Source organism: Anas platyrhynchos, chromosome 19 (genome assembly GCF_047663525.1).
Source record: "Anas platyrhynchos isolate ZD024472 breed Pekin duck chromosome 19, IASCAAS_PekinDuck_T2T, whole genome shotgun sequence".
In the NCBI taxonomy this organism is placed as follows: Eukaryota; Metazoa; Chordata; class Aves; order Anseriformes; family Anatidae; genus Anas; species Anas platyrhynchos.
The window spans coordinates 5,916,207-5,929,623 of NC_092605.1; the positions used below are offsets into that span (position 1 = coordinate 5,916,207).

The window sequence follows — 13,417 nt, forward strand, 5'->3', positions numbered from 1 at the left end:
TAGGATCAATAATTGCTCACGATGGTATTTTCACCTAAATTATCTGCCTCTTTTCAATTAGCTTTTATTATTTTAATGGTCTCTCCTCCCACCCTTGCTTAGTGCTTTGGCCAGGCTCACATAACTGCCTATATTTTATGTAAATGGAATTGTTACACCGTAAAATGATATACAAATGTGTCTACCACGTGAAGTCCAGTAAATGGTGTGAATAAGCCCATTATTTTCAATGTAACGGCATCTGATAGCAGCCTGGGAAACACAGGGCTGACAGATGTGAGCCTGTGACAAGGCCTGGAAAAAACTGAATGAGAAGCACTCTGACAGACCACAATTAACTGACTTTTGAAATAACTCCTTTTTTTTCCTCGGTTCTACATGGCTGAGCAAGATTCACAAATTGCTGTCTTGAACTTTTTAATGGGACAAAATTGCTGCCAATGAAAGTCTAAATGACATGAACTTTGAATAGGAGTCATAAAATGACCACACCATGACATGTTTTTAACTGACATTATTTGAGAAGTAGCAGCCCCTCCATTGAGAGGGGATCAGGAAGGGGTGAGAATAGATGGGAGGGAGTCAGAACTGGGCATGGAAGCAGTCAGTTGAACAGTAGCCCAGTCCTATTTTAATGTAGGAAGAGAAACAAGCATTAAGAAATGTCTTGATAGATGTGTTCATGTGTGTTCCCAGATAATTTGCAGTCCCCTTCCAGTGTTCTTTTTACTATGAAAAAGTCATAAAGCTAAATGAAGAGAAAACGATACTAGATAGGAGAACAGACTGTTTATGAGTAAGGTGCATGCTGGCTTCTCCACGTTCAGTACGTGTTCCAGAGCCAGGCTGTTGTCAGTCATGTTTACATGGGAGCAAGATACTTTATTTGTATTGGAATTGTGTAAACTTTGGAAGCTTAGGCCAAACTGTGGCAGACCTAATTGACCTCTTAATCCCAAGAACATCACAGGACAAGTAGTTAGTGAAGGGAAGGTGAGGATTGTATTTTTCCTTAGTTATTAATGTGAATTACAGCATTCCACTGTCTGCCTCTCCTGATCCAGCAATATCATAACTGACTCTCTAGGAACTTTTCAGAGAATTTATTCCCAGAAACCTTCATCAGCTACACTCGTTCAGAGAAAAGTGGCAAAGTCAATTTGTACCTTGTTTTACAGGAGCCTTTGTTTTAGCTGATTTTAAAAACTTTATTGAGCTGTCTGCTTTCCACTGGTCCCAGGGGGAGGCAGATTGCAAGCCACAAGCCCTTTAGTTTGACCTTGCTGACTGCTATTAGGAGTCTCAGAATATCCTGATTTGGAAGGGACCCTCAAGAATCACTCTGAGACCAGCTCCTGGCTCCACACAGGACCACCCAAAAATCAGCCCCTGTGTCTGAGAGCATTGTCCAGATGCTTCTTGAACTCTGGCAGGCTTAGGGCCACAACCCCTGCCCTGGGGAGCCCATTCTAGTGCCCAACAGCCTTCTCAGCAAAGAACCTTCTGATACCCAACCTGAATCATCCCATTGCCACTTCCAGGCATCACTTGAGCAAGAAAATACTAGAGATCATCTAAGGGTTTTTTTAAACAATCCCGCTACACACACTTAGTTCTTAATTGTTATCTTCCAACTAGTGGCATTTTTGCTTACCTGAAAAGGTCTCCACAGGTGCGGTTGTTGGAGGGGATGTTCATCTCATCCTCAGCTAGAATAAACCATTACTAGTAAAGGGTGTGTAGCTCAGATGGAGACAGAGATAGTTCAGGCACGTGTCTCAATCCAGAGGACACCACAGCACATGCAGCTCTTGTCCTTTTCTCTCTTCCCCACTTCTTGTCTAACTTAGTGAGTTGTACAAATAACTGGTCTCCTTTTGCATACGATAGCATCTATTTCTGCCTCCCTTACTGCTTACTTCAACTTTGAGCACTGAACAAAATACCTCGAGTTAGAGTTTACCAAGAATATTTATTGAATTCAAAATATCATTTCATTCACTTGAAAATTTAAAAGATCAGAAATCATCTTCTCGAAAATTTGTAGGTACAACAGTAAAGCAGATGGCATAAAATCCATGTCTACTGCCCTGACAAGGCTGTCTAGCTGAAACATCTATATCAAATAGCATATAACGTACATACTGAAGCACATAGCTGATACCAGTACAATCATCAGGTTTGTACTTACATAAGCATTTATTTTTCTAACTACAGTATTTTACTGATTTATTTAATGGAAGAAGAGATTAATGCAGATTAGGGCATTCAGTGGGCAAGCATTTATCCAGTTACCATCACTTACACATTAATATGCAAATCATTCCACATACTCATGGCTTTATTAACACCAGAATTAGTTCTCTTCCTATACTGGATAATCAATTTCTTTGCAGTATTAAAAAGAGAAGTGTAATTGAAATTTATGCTCGTGTCTACATTTCATTTACAAACCAGTACAGCTTTGATACTCTTACTGGATGAGTAAAAACTTTAGTTGTTATTTGTCATGCTGTAACTGATAATTTATTCTAATGATACATCTGCCCCCACTATTTTTATATATGCAAAGGATATATTCTCTGAAACTAAGTGAAATACCGGTTTTCAGAAGTGTGACAACTCAACTGTGCATTTCTCATTTTGTTCTAAATTAACTGACCCTCATTCTACTATTTTAATTCATTCAAAGCACAAAACCAAACAGGAATCACTAGTGCAGGGGCAGGCTTGTTTCACTGCCCATAGTAAACCAGAACATGTCTTAACGTGTTACATACCCATATCACATTTAAAGAATCTACCCTTATCCAGTGTGGCAGAGTAAGAACTCTTCTCTCGTTAGCTTGAACACAGAATCATAGAATCATTTAGGTTGGAAAAGACCTCTGAGATCATTAAGTCCATCTGTTGAGTGTCACTCCATACTATGTCTAAAGAAGCCCAAAGACTTTAAAGGTTAACTCTGACACCCCTTTGAAAGTCAAAGAGCAAGCAACAGAAGACGAGAAGAGGTGGAGTTTCTCCACTGCACAAGTTGCTGGGGCACTTTGAGAAGTGAAGAGCCATGAAGGGGGGATGTCGTACACTTTCAGCACCCCACTGAGTGGGTCTGCAGCCCTATGCTATGGTTAGGAAGCCAAAGGGACAAGATTTCTCAGACCAAACTGCTCATGTCCCCACAGCTGACAAACTGGAACTGCAGAAAAAAATATTTCAGTGTACTTTTTGCTTCAAACAGGACACATCCTCCTTCCTCACCTTTCAAAATGTTTTGCTTAATTTGACAGTTTTAGTGCTGACTGTGCTTTGGAAGGCATGGACCCTTGAGGCAGGACAACCACTCCAAAGACAGCCATTGCACTTTTAGATCCAGCAAAAATTCCATATCCCATTCTGGCCAAACAGATAGACACATCCTATTGGACTTGGGCTACCTGTGACAATGTACTGAGAGTTTACAAACCAAGTAAACGGAGACACCAAAGCCTAAATCCCTATAAGTCTCCCACTTCAATCAATATGGAATGTAGTCAGAGATTCCTTTGAGCATTCCAACAATTCCCTTTCAAGCTGTCAGCTGTAGCTTTGTGTTTTATTACTCAGTCCTATCAGAGTCCAGGAATTCTCTCTGTTCTTCATGACCTACTCCAAGAAATTAGAGCTGGCATGGTAAGTCCAGAGATGTTACCAAGATACAGGCCCAATAACTATGAGATCCAAGTACCATGGTTGCCTACTAATTCTTTTAAAGTTGTAATTAAGAAATACAGAGGTACAGTCCTCTATGCATGGTGAGGACTTCTGGAGACATACTACAACCCAAAGGAAAGAACACCAGGAGAATTAGAAATCCATTCCAGTTGGGGTTGAAGTGTATTCTCCTTTGTGCTAATTCCCTCTCTGTTTCGAAAGACTCCCCTGTGTGCAGGCTTCACACACAGAGGAAATATTCTCTATGTACTGTGCTCCTCAAATCAGAGTCCCAGTAACATAACCACACTGTAGGAAATCCAGTCTCTACCAACTAAGCAACTAAAAATATGCCAGCAGAGAATATCCTGCCTCACAATGAGGAAAAGAAAGCAGGGTCTCCTGTCATAAAGTGAACGGCACATTTATGCTCCTATGCAAGCCAAAAATAGGCTCCCTGAACTCCTCAACACACAAAACACTGAAGAGCCTTCGATGTGAAGCATATTCTGGGTCAGAACATGAGACAGATTGCTTCAACCCACGAACTCTATTATTACAGGATCCACACTACTACTGTGCAGGAAATCTTCCTTCAGCAATTCATTACCTGATGATTCTGATACCATTTTCTTATCCATCAACTCTAAAAATATCTGCATTCCCTTCTGATGAGATTTGTCATACTTAATTTTATAGCTGTCACAAGACCTGAATTTACTGATTTCAATAGTTCATTCTGCAGCATCTCATTGGCCATCTCACACTAAGAACATGTATATTTTAAATCTGGACTACAGACAGTGGACTGAATATAGAGAAAGAATTAAGGTAAAACTGAGACCAACCTCAAAGCCTGAAACCTGAATTTCTCAAGGAATTCCTCGTTTCTTTCTCATGTACTGCTACCCAGACTCAAGGCTATTACAGACTTGAAAACTACATCTGGGGATCCTTTACAGGAAACTGCAGAAGCCACAGCAGCTACTGCAGCCTTTTATGAGCAGATCATATGATAACTGCTTTTGGAAGGACAGCCAAGGTTTTTGCAAACCCTTTAACTGTGTGTTTGTTGTTTTTTTTTTTACTATCATCAACATTTTACTAAATTACTATCTAAAGGTTTTAGCAATTCAGACCAAAGAATCACCAGATACTCCAAACTGCTGAAAAATTGATTTTCACCTTAAAACATTTTTTGAGACTGCTTTGACTAAGACAGGCAAGTTAATAGCTCATGAACTTGTAAAATACATGTTATAGCTACTAAGATAAGTTACTGCAAGGAATGATTATCTGCATGTAAATACCCAGGCAAACTACATTAAGATATCAGACCTTACTTTTTCATTTGGCAGAGGGAGAGAACAGTGCCACTTGAAAATACCCAGAAGGCAGGGTACAGTGCCTCAGTAAACTGGGTTTTGAATTTATAAATCAAGTTAAGCTTCTCCCCAACAGCCAAGAAAATCACAAAGCCTCCCTCGCAGTGCAGCAGCACGCCAATCTTGGTAGCCTTCACATTGGGTAAATTCTTTTCAACATCATTATGCCAGGCTGAAATTTTGGAATTAAACCACTCAATACACCAAGAACTGCTGTTCCTACCCAGGCGGCTGTCTGGCCCCTCCCGGTCCATGCTGCCATAGCAGATGCCAATGGCACAGAAGTTTTTCTGCTGCAGTTCTACTTCCCAGTAGTGGATGCCTCTCTTGAAGCACTGGAACCCCAGCACTTGGGAACAATAGGTGAAACGCTGAGGGTGGTGGTTATAATTCAGGGGGGTGTCTGAGACAGACATCTTGGTGTATCTCTCAGACAGATGCACTTTGTTATGAGCTGTGTTGAAATCCAGGGTGATGTTAGCAGCATCTGTAAAGACATGAATCAGTTGAAGGTAGTAAAGAGCAATGCAGTTTTATTTACACAGTCCTGTGTAGGCAACACATGTTCCTACACATCTTTATCTCCCTGCTCGGCTCTCCTCCGCAGTGTAGGCAGTTCCTGGGGCTGCAGTAACAGCTGCTGGGTTCAACTGCAGCTCCATGTTGCAGAGCAGGAAAACAGGGAGGGACAGGTTTCCTTCCTTCCTTCCTGCATTCCCACAAATTTCTCTAGCCACCCAAATGTATACTGGCAGCACAGAGAGATTACTGATCTGGCAGTGAAAGAGCCTACGTTTCATTTCAACGAAAAATCAAGTGGGTTTCATTGCATTTCTAGGTTCCCCTAACGCAGTCATTTGGGGGGGGAAACCCAAGTCATTACTAAGAAAACTTCAATTACACTGTGGCAAATACATGAATACAGAATATTAATTTTTACTCATCTGGCAAAATAACCACTGTTTAGTAAGGTAAACTTTCTTCCTCCTTATCCTCCAAAACTTTAACTTGTAACAACTAGTTAATAACCCCCCAAAGGCAACCTAGCTAACTAAACACCCTCAAAAACTTTCAAATAACTACAAAGGTCACATAACACCAGTGCAATAAGCACAGAAAGTTCATCTTTACATAGTGTAATGTTGATATCTTACACTGCAAAAGCTCCTCTCTGTCTTTCTGAAGAAAGCTGCTAATAAGATCTTTTGTATTAGCCGCAGTTGCAGCTTTTGATGCTCCTGCAGTTGTTGCTGCTGTGCTTGGTGCTCCCATGTTTGGTGCTCCTGTATTGACAAAAGAAAAGAGAGTTTGGCCACTTGGGAAGAAACCTTGCATGCTTAACACAGACTTAGGCTGGAGTGGATCTTGAGTTATCTGGTCTAGCTTCCTTGCTGCCAAGTAAGACTAACTTCAATATTAGCTCAGGTTGCACCCTGTCTTGTAAAGTTTTCAAAATCCCATTGCCACCAGGCAACTTCTTTCAGTACTTGATAGCTCTCACAGTGACCAGGAAGAGCCTCCTTAGAGGCAGCAGCTGAACTTTTGCCTAATACACCAATCCCGGTGATCGTCTACTTGGCATTTTAAGAGTAGTCAATGAAAACTAGAATAAGTATCCTCAAGTCTGAACTTACCAAATGAAATGGAAAACTTTTTGTCCGCTGGAAAAAAAAAAAATAATTATCTGTTAGTTGTCTTCACGCTAACTGTAATATTCTTGTCATGGCTCTTCTGAAGCCACAGCAGTAGATAAAGCTGACAGTCTAGCATGCTGAAGCCACACAGAAATACACACATACTGGAATGCTGCACGTGAAGCACAACCTACTATTTGCCTCCTATTTCTTAGGGTCATAAGTCTGGAAGGAGCTTAATTTCTACCTTTGGATACAACATGTGAGAGGAAGTGGTAATCACCCTATTCCCATGAGACACGTAGGCTGCTTCTTTTTTAGAACAGAATTGTTAGTGCAGCACCAGGAGCTGCTCGTCCACTGTGTAAAGTGATCCACAGCAAACCCCTCTGAGCGCTCTCCACACAGGACTCATGAACAGAAAGGACTGTATGTCAGGAGCTCAGTGGAAGTGACAGAATTAGTTTCTTAACACTTAGATCAAGTTGAAAAAGAGAACATGGAAGATCTTCCAAAGAGGCCAGAATGCCACATGAATACCAGCAAATGGATAAAACAGCACTGAAAGACCTGAGCATACCCTGCCACAAAGACTGTCTCCATCAGCCTTAGACTTTAAGCAAGATGTTTAAGTAAGGCCACTGTTAATCACCACTTACGGTTATCTGCCTCCTCCTGCAAAGGTTCTTGAACCTGGGAAGGTTTTTTCTCTTTGTTTGGACGCTCTTGTGAAGGGAGAAAAAAAAAAAAAAAAAGAACATGAATAGCTAATAAGCAGGATTCATTACATACAAATCCATCAAAAAAGCATAGACATTTTGCACAAGTGAAAAGTAAATATTCCGTTGCATTGCAAGGCAGAAAGGCAGTGAAGTACTGCAAGAACCAGAGGGTAGGGAAGCTCTCCTTTGCTTTACAGCCTGCACTGACAACACCACAAGCACACATGCACGCTGAGGCTAATGCACCATTGTATCCATGCAGTTTGCTTCTTTACAGCTCACACAACATCCATCGCTAAATAGCATAAAACATCCTCCCCTTCCCACACAAAAGTGCTCATTACAGATCATTGCTGCATCCCCACTAGAGTGAGCAGCTCTTGGGTACTGCTTGAGCTCTTTATTTAATGGCAAAACCTTAGGAGAGGATGATGTTCCTTAGTACTTACGTGGTCCAACCGGCTTTCTCCCAGGAACAGGTCTATTTAGTGCAGCTGCTTGAGGGGGCTTAGCTTTCCTAGCTGTTTGTTTCTCTGCAATATCAATATTTTACATTATGGTTTGTATTGCCAAGGACAATTATGCATGAAAAAGGACATTTTTTCAATCATATTTTTCAGGCATGTAATTAGAATTTATGCGATTAGAACTTAAGTGATACTTGGCAAAGTCAGAACTACATGGAAGTTACCCAAGCCCCAGTCCAGAAGATACTTTTGCTTAACCCCGTAAGTAGAGCTTCATTCTACAACATTTATACAATTAGTGCCTTTACAATTGGGTAGTTCAATCACTCCAGGGTGTTTTATGTCTCCCCCTCAAATCCACATATCCTGAATATCCTGATATCCACATATCATACATGTATATAATGAAATGTAACAAGGGCAAGCGTAGAGTCTTGCATCTGGCCAAGAACAACTCCAGATACCAGTATAAGTCGGGGACTGACCTGTTGGAGACCAGCGTAGGGGAAAGGGACCTGGGGTTCCTGGTAAACAGCCGGATGACCATAAGCCAGCACTGTGCCCTTGTGGCCAAGAAGGCCAATAGCATCCTGGGGTGTATTAGAAGTGGCGTGGTTAGTAGGTCAAGAGAAGTTCTCCTCCCCCTCTACTCTGCCCTGGTGAGACCACGTCTGGAATATTGTGTCCAGTTCTGGGCCCCTCAGTTCAAGGACAGGGAATTGCTTGAGAGAGTCCAGCACAGAGCCACAACGATGATTAAGGGAGTGAAGCATCTCCTTACGAGGAAAGGCTGAGGGAGCCAGGTCTCTTTAGCTTGGAGGAGACTGAGGGGTGACTTATTAATGTTTATAAATATGTAAAGGGTTAGTGTGAGGAGGACAGAGACAGGGTCTTCTGAGTGATATCTAATGATAGGACAAGGGGTGCAAGCTGAAACATGGGTGGTTCTGCTTAAATATGAGAAGAAACTTTTTTACAGTGAGAGTGACAGAACACTGGAACAGGCTGCCCAGGGGGGTTGTGGAGTCTCCTTCTCTGGAGACATTCAAAACCTGCCTGGACACATTCCTGCATGACCTGATCTAGATGTGCCTGCTTTGGAAGGGGGATTGGACTAGATGATCTTTCAAGGTCCCTTCCAATCCATAACATTGTGTGATTCTGTGACTGTGTCCAACCCTGCTGCATAATAAAAATGTAAATTACTCTAAGGAATAAAGGCCAAGTTGTGCCAGAGGGGCTTAGTGTCCCAGTGATCTATACTTGGGTAAGTAATGAGTAAAGAAACACTAGCACATTTTGTTCTCCTATACTTTAGAGCAGACTGTATGTTTTTGTTTGGAAATGCAGGACCACAGAAGTTGGAAGACAGTTCATATTAACCAGCTCTATTTGCTGCACTAGTTGTGGTTGTGTTTTTTTTTTTTTTAAATGATATTTCAATTGCAGTGAGAATATCCCTCACTTGAGCTCAAAGGCATAAAGGATCAAATCATAAAATGCCAGTTCTCTAAGTGATACAATACCTTCTGTTTTTTTCTCCTTAGGCTGACTCACTGTAAGCTTGACCATTTCTTTAAGGTTAATGGCAGACTGATAAGCAGTATGTATCAAGTTTTGGTCCATTTCAATTACAGGCACAAAAACCTCTTTTGTTGATGCTCGTTGCAGTGCTGCTGCTCTCTGAAATGAGAAATGGAACATCTCATGCAGACCACCTTCTGTGGCAGATGTAGACAAATACAACCAAGTTACTTTAAATGGAGTAGGTTTTGTGCATTCAGCTCAAATGCGAACAAGCAAAGGTGACAGTCAGACATGAGCCACGGCAAACTTTCAACAACAACTCAGCAAACCATAAGCAGTAATTTCTAACTGATACCTGAAGCAATGAGAAAGATCTACTAGACTTCATTGCAGTATGGAGATGTAACACATCCCTCACAGAGATGGGTTCTGTCATTCAGTGACCTTTCTGCTTGTGGCAGTAGTAGTAGGCAAGCTGGTGAGGGAGGGGGCTGCAATTTACTGGACAGAAGTTTGTTCCAGTGCTCTTTCACTGTTATCTGAGTGCTTATCAGTACACCTTTTTACAGAAGGTTCTTGCACATGATTGGATTGTCATTTGAATAAAGTGGCTGGAGAGCAGGACTGCCACAGCAGTTTTTTTTTGATTCTGCATTCTAGAAACTTGAAGAATTAGATTTGCATCTAGAGGACTTATTACCTTTAAAAACAGAACGTCATCATGTTCTGTCAGTGCCATCTCAATCTGGTCTCTGAGAGATTGAATTTCATTCTTCTTACTTCCCAGAACAGTATAAATGTAATCAAACTTAGTGCAAACTCTTTTTTCTTCTTCCATGATTACTTTAAAGATCTGGTTTTCTTTTTCTTCAATCAAAGCTTTAATTTCCAAGAACTCGTTTCTCATCAAATCTCGCTTTCTGGCAGCTGTCTCCTGAAGCAAACAAGGACAGATAGACACTGGTTTCAAAAGAACAGTTTGTGGAAGAAGTGCAGCTGCTATTACAAAAACAAACAAACAAACAAAACAAAACAAACAAACAAAAAACAACGAAGAAAAAAAAAACAAAAATGAAAGTCTTTGAGGAACATCTAAACTAATTACTTGAAATTAGAAATATAAAAGCTATGCATTCCTATTTTGTTTGGAAAGAAAAATCATTTACTCCCAAGAAATCAAGACAGTTCTTAGCCTCTGTTCTGGGAGGCTGCTGGGCAGAGGCCAGGCCAGCCGTGCCATCTAGTGGTTAGAAGAAGTGGAACTGTATCAGGCCTTCGCCAGCTTTGACACCACACACCCACTTGTACGGCTGGAGTTGTTCCTGTGTCAGCGATGTGCTTTGTGGCATCTTCAGTTAATACAGAGTTATTCCCCATCCTCCAAGAGGTGTTCTGGAGGAGCACAGAAGAGCTACTCTGGCAGTTTTGCAGTTTCTTGGTCCCCACCACACAGTCCAGAAAGGACGGTACAGGTGAGATGTACCTGATCCAGCAGCCAACACATGACAACCCCAATTGTTCGGTATGAGTAAGGACAGGCTGTGTTAAATTATGGGAAAGAGCCATTCCACATTTCAGCAAGGGGGCAGCTATTACTGCCCACTCGTGCTTCAGCTTAGGCTACACAGCTGCATTCTTTCAGGTGCACAGGAACGGATGGGTTTGAGCCCAGTTACCGCTCGGGTACATCAGCACATGCAAGAATAAAGCCCTTGAAAGGTGGCTGCATTTGGTCCCATCTGCCATGGAGCTGCCTGGCTCTGCCAAAACATCTCTTTTTTGTTCCTTCCCAATAAGATCTTCTCCTGGCAATACAATCTCGATACTACAGCTGTTGTCACAAGAGTACGAGCATCAACAATGCTCAGCAGCCAGCATACACCAAGCGACTGGACAGTGTTTAGAACAGGAAGTTTCCCACTTACAGCAGTTTGGGTTTGGCTTGTTTTCACAGAGTTCATCGCTCGAGTGGCTTTTTCACTGTGATTATGCAGCTCTGTCAGTTTCTTCTTCAGTGCTGACTGTAGTAGAGGAGATCAGATAAGATTTTAGAAAAAGAAGTTACTGTATTTATAGAAACTTCTGCATAACCACTGTAAGCATTTAGTACTACTGATTTAAAACTCACTGCTCCTTAAACCTTATGGAATGTAAAAATGCTCTCCTGCACACGCCTGGTGTGTGAAGCCAGAACCCTCCCTGCGGCTCCGCCTTTCCCAGCAGCAGGATGGACATTGTTGAGTCACTCTCTTGATAAGGGCTGTTCATCAGCAAAGCTGTTCCCTGTGCTTAAAATAAACTTTACTTCATCTCTTAGGCTGGACTTTGAGCATTAGTTAAAACTAGGTTTACTAGGTAAACACTGCTCTTCACCTCTCACTCCAATAATTTTATTGGTCAGTTATTCTTTTAGTTTAAAATGCTGCTAAGCAAAGTCAGGGAAGCTGTCTTCAGTTATACAATACGAAGCCAGGTTTCCTTCCGTGCTGCTCCCTGGAGAACCTGCTCCTGGCTCTTCCTTAGCACGTCTCTTCCTTAGCACATGCTCGAGATCGCTCTAGGGTACTTCTATAGCTCTTTGCTTTCTAAGAACATAGCAGCAGTGAGCGGTGCCTACAGGCTCTCAGTAAGCCAGCGGCTCCCTGCCAAGCCTCACCAGGAGCCTCACCAGCCAGCACGGCTCAAGGCTGGGCCACCCATCACCCCGACGCCAGCCTGGAGACCCCTCTCCTCGCCTCAGGCGAGGTGTGTAGAGCCTCCGAAGAGCTCGGGCTCACACAGGAGGACAGACATCAGAAGGACAGACAGGCAGGAGGCTTGCAGCCTGGACCGAGCCAAGCCACCCTGCCCCTGCCCCTGCCCCGCTCACCTCAGCTTCAGCCTTGGCCTGCTGCAGGGGGCTGGCGTTACACAGCTTGTGGCTGAGGAGGCAGAGGGAGCAGATGCAGGTGCCGTGCTGCTTGCAGAAGAACTCGAAGACCTTGTTGTGCTGCGAGCACTTGCGCTGCTGCAGGTCACGCACGGGTGGGCAGAGCTGGTGGTCGCGGAAGGCCGGGCTGTCGTGGTGCGGCTGCAGGTGCTCGGCGCAGAAGGAGGCCATGCAGGTCAGGCACGTCTGTGCTGCATGAGCCTGCAGGCAGCTGTCGCAGTACACGGGGGACGCTGCTTCCTCCGCCACCGCCTCATCTTCCTCATCCTCCTGCTTCTGCTGCTCCTCGGCCGCGGTGCAGCCCTGCAGCTGCTCCACCACCCGGCACAGCACCGTGTTCTTGCGGAGCTGAGGCCGGCCCGGGAAGGTGGTCCGGCACTGAGGGCAGCTGAAGCCGGCATCCAGCTCGGCCCAGGTGAGGTCCAGGCAGGAGGCGCAGAAGTTGTGGCCGCACGGCACCGTCACGGGGGTGTCGAAGAGGGAGAGGCAGATGGAGCAGGTCAGATCCTCCTCCAGCCCCGCCAGGTTCGGCTCGGACACGGCTCGGGTCAGCGCCGCCATCGTCCCGACCGTGCCACCCGCAGCCACCGCCGCCGCTCCTCAGCTGCCCAGAAACGAAACTTGGGGCCGAGCTTTTCCGGCAAACGACGTGGCCGGGCCCCGCCTCGCTGGGAGGTGCGGCGGCTCCGGGACCGGCCCCCGGCCGCAGCGAGCGGGGGCAGCGGCTCCGGGACCCCCCCGGTACGGGGCGGGCACACAGCGGGGGGCTCCCAGCAGGGCCCCGTCTGGTTTTACACACCGAGCACGGCCGAAGCAGCTCCCGTTAATGCACCCAACTTAGGGCTGTGTGCACGCAGAAACCACCTCAATGCATTTCCTCTCTCTCTCTTTTTTTTTTTTTTTTTTTTTCCTCCACGCTTTGCTTCTTCCTCAAACTAACAGAGGGAAGTTAGGCAGGAGATACAGTATGGAAATTTGATTGACTGCTCTGTAATAACAGCATAACCTGGCTGTGACAGAGGAGCTCAGGGACCAGGTATGTAATTTGCTTGAGGGTGGA

General features: G+C 44.1%; 1 protein-coding gene across 4 annotated transcripts; it reads right to left on the minus strand.

Moving 5' to 3' along the window:
- Positions 1–1,952: 1,952 nt before the first annotated feature.
- TRIM25 (tripartite motif containing 25) lies at positions 1,953–13,009 on the minus strand. Of its 4 annotated transcripts, XM_005012325.5 has the most exons (10): positions 12,298–13,008; positions 11,354–11,449; positions 10,129–10,362; positions 9,428–9,584; positions 8,387–8,491; positions 7,884–7,967; positions 7,372–7,437; positions 6,713–6,739; positions 6,233–6,361; positions 1,953–5,565 (listed from the first exon to the last, which is right to left on the minus strand). In XM_005012325.5, the coding sequence occupies exons 1-10, from the start codon at positions 12,916–12,918 to the stop codon at positions 5,033–5,035; spliced, it is 2,052 nt and encodes a 683-aa protein (XP_005012382.4). In that variant the 5' UTR covers positions 12,919–13,008; the 3' UTR covers positions 1,953–5,032. The 4 variants fall into 4 exon arrangements, with proteins under 4 accessions (XP_005012382.4, XP_012948209.4, XP_012948210.4 ...); XM_013092755.5 differs by lacking the exon at positions 6,713–6,739 and having other exon boundaries at positions 12,298–13,009; XM_013092756.5 differs by lacking the exon at positions 8,387–8,491.
- Between the last annotated feature and the right edge of the window lie 408 nt (positions 13,010–13,417).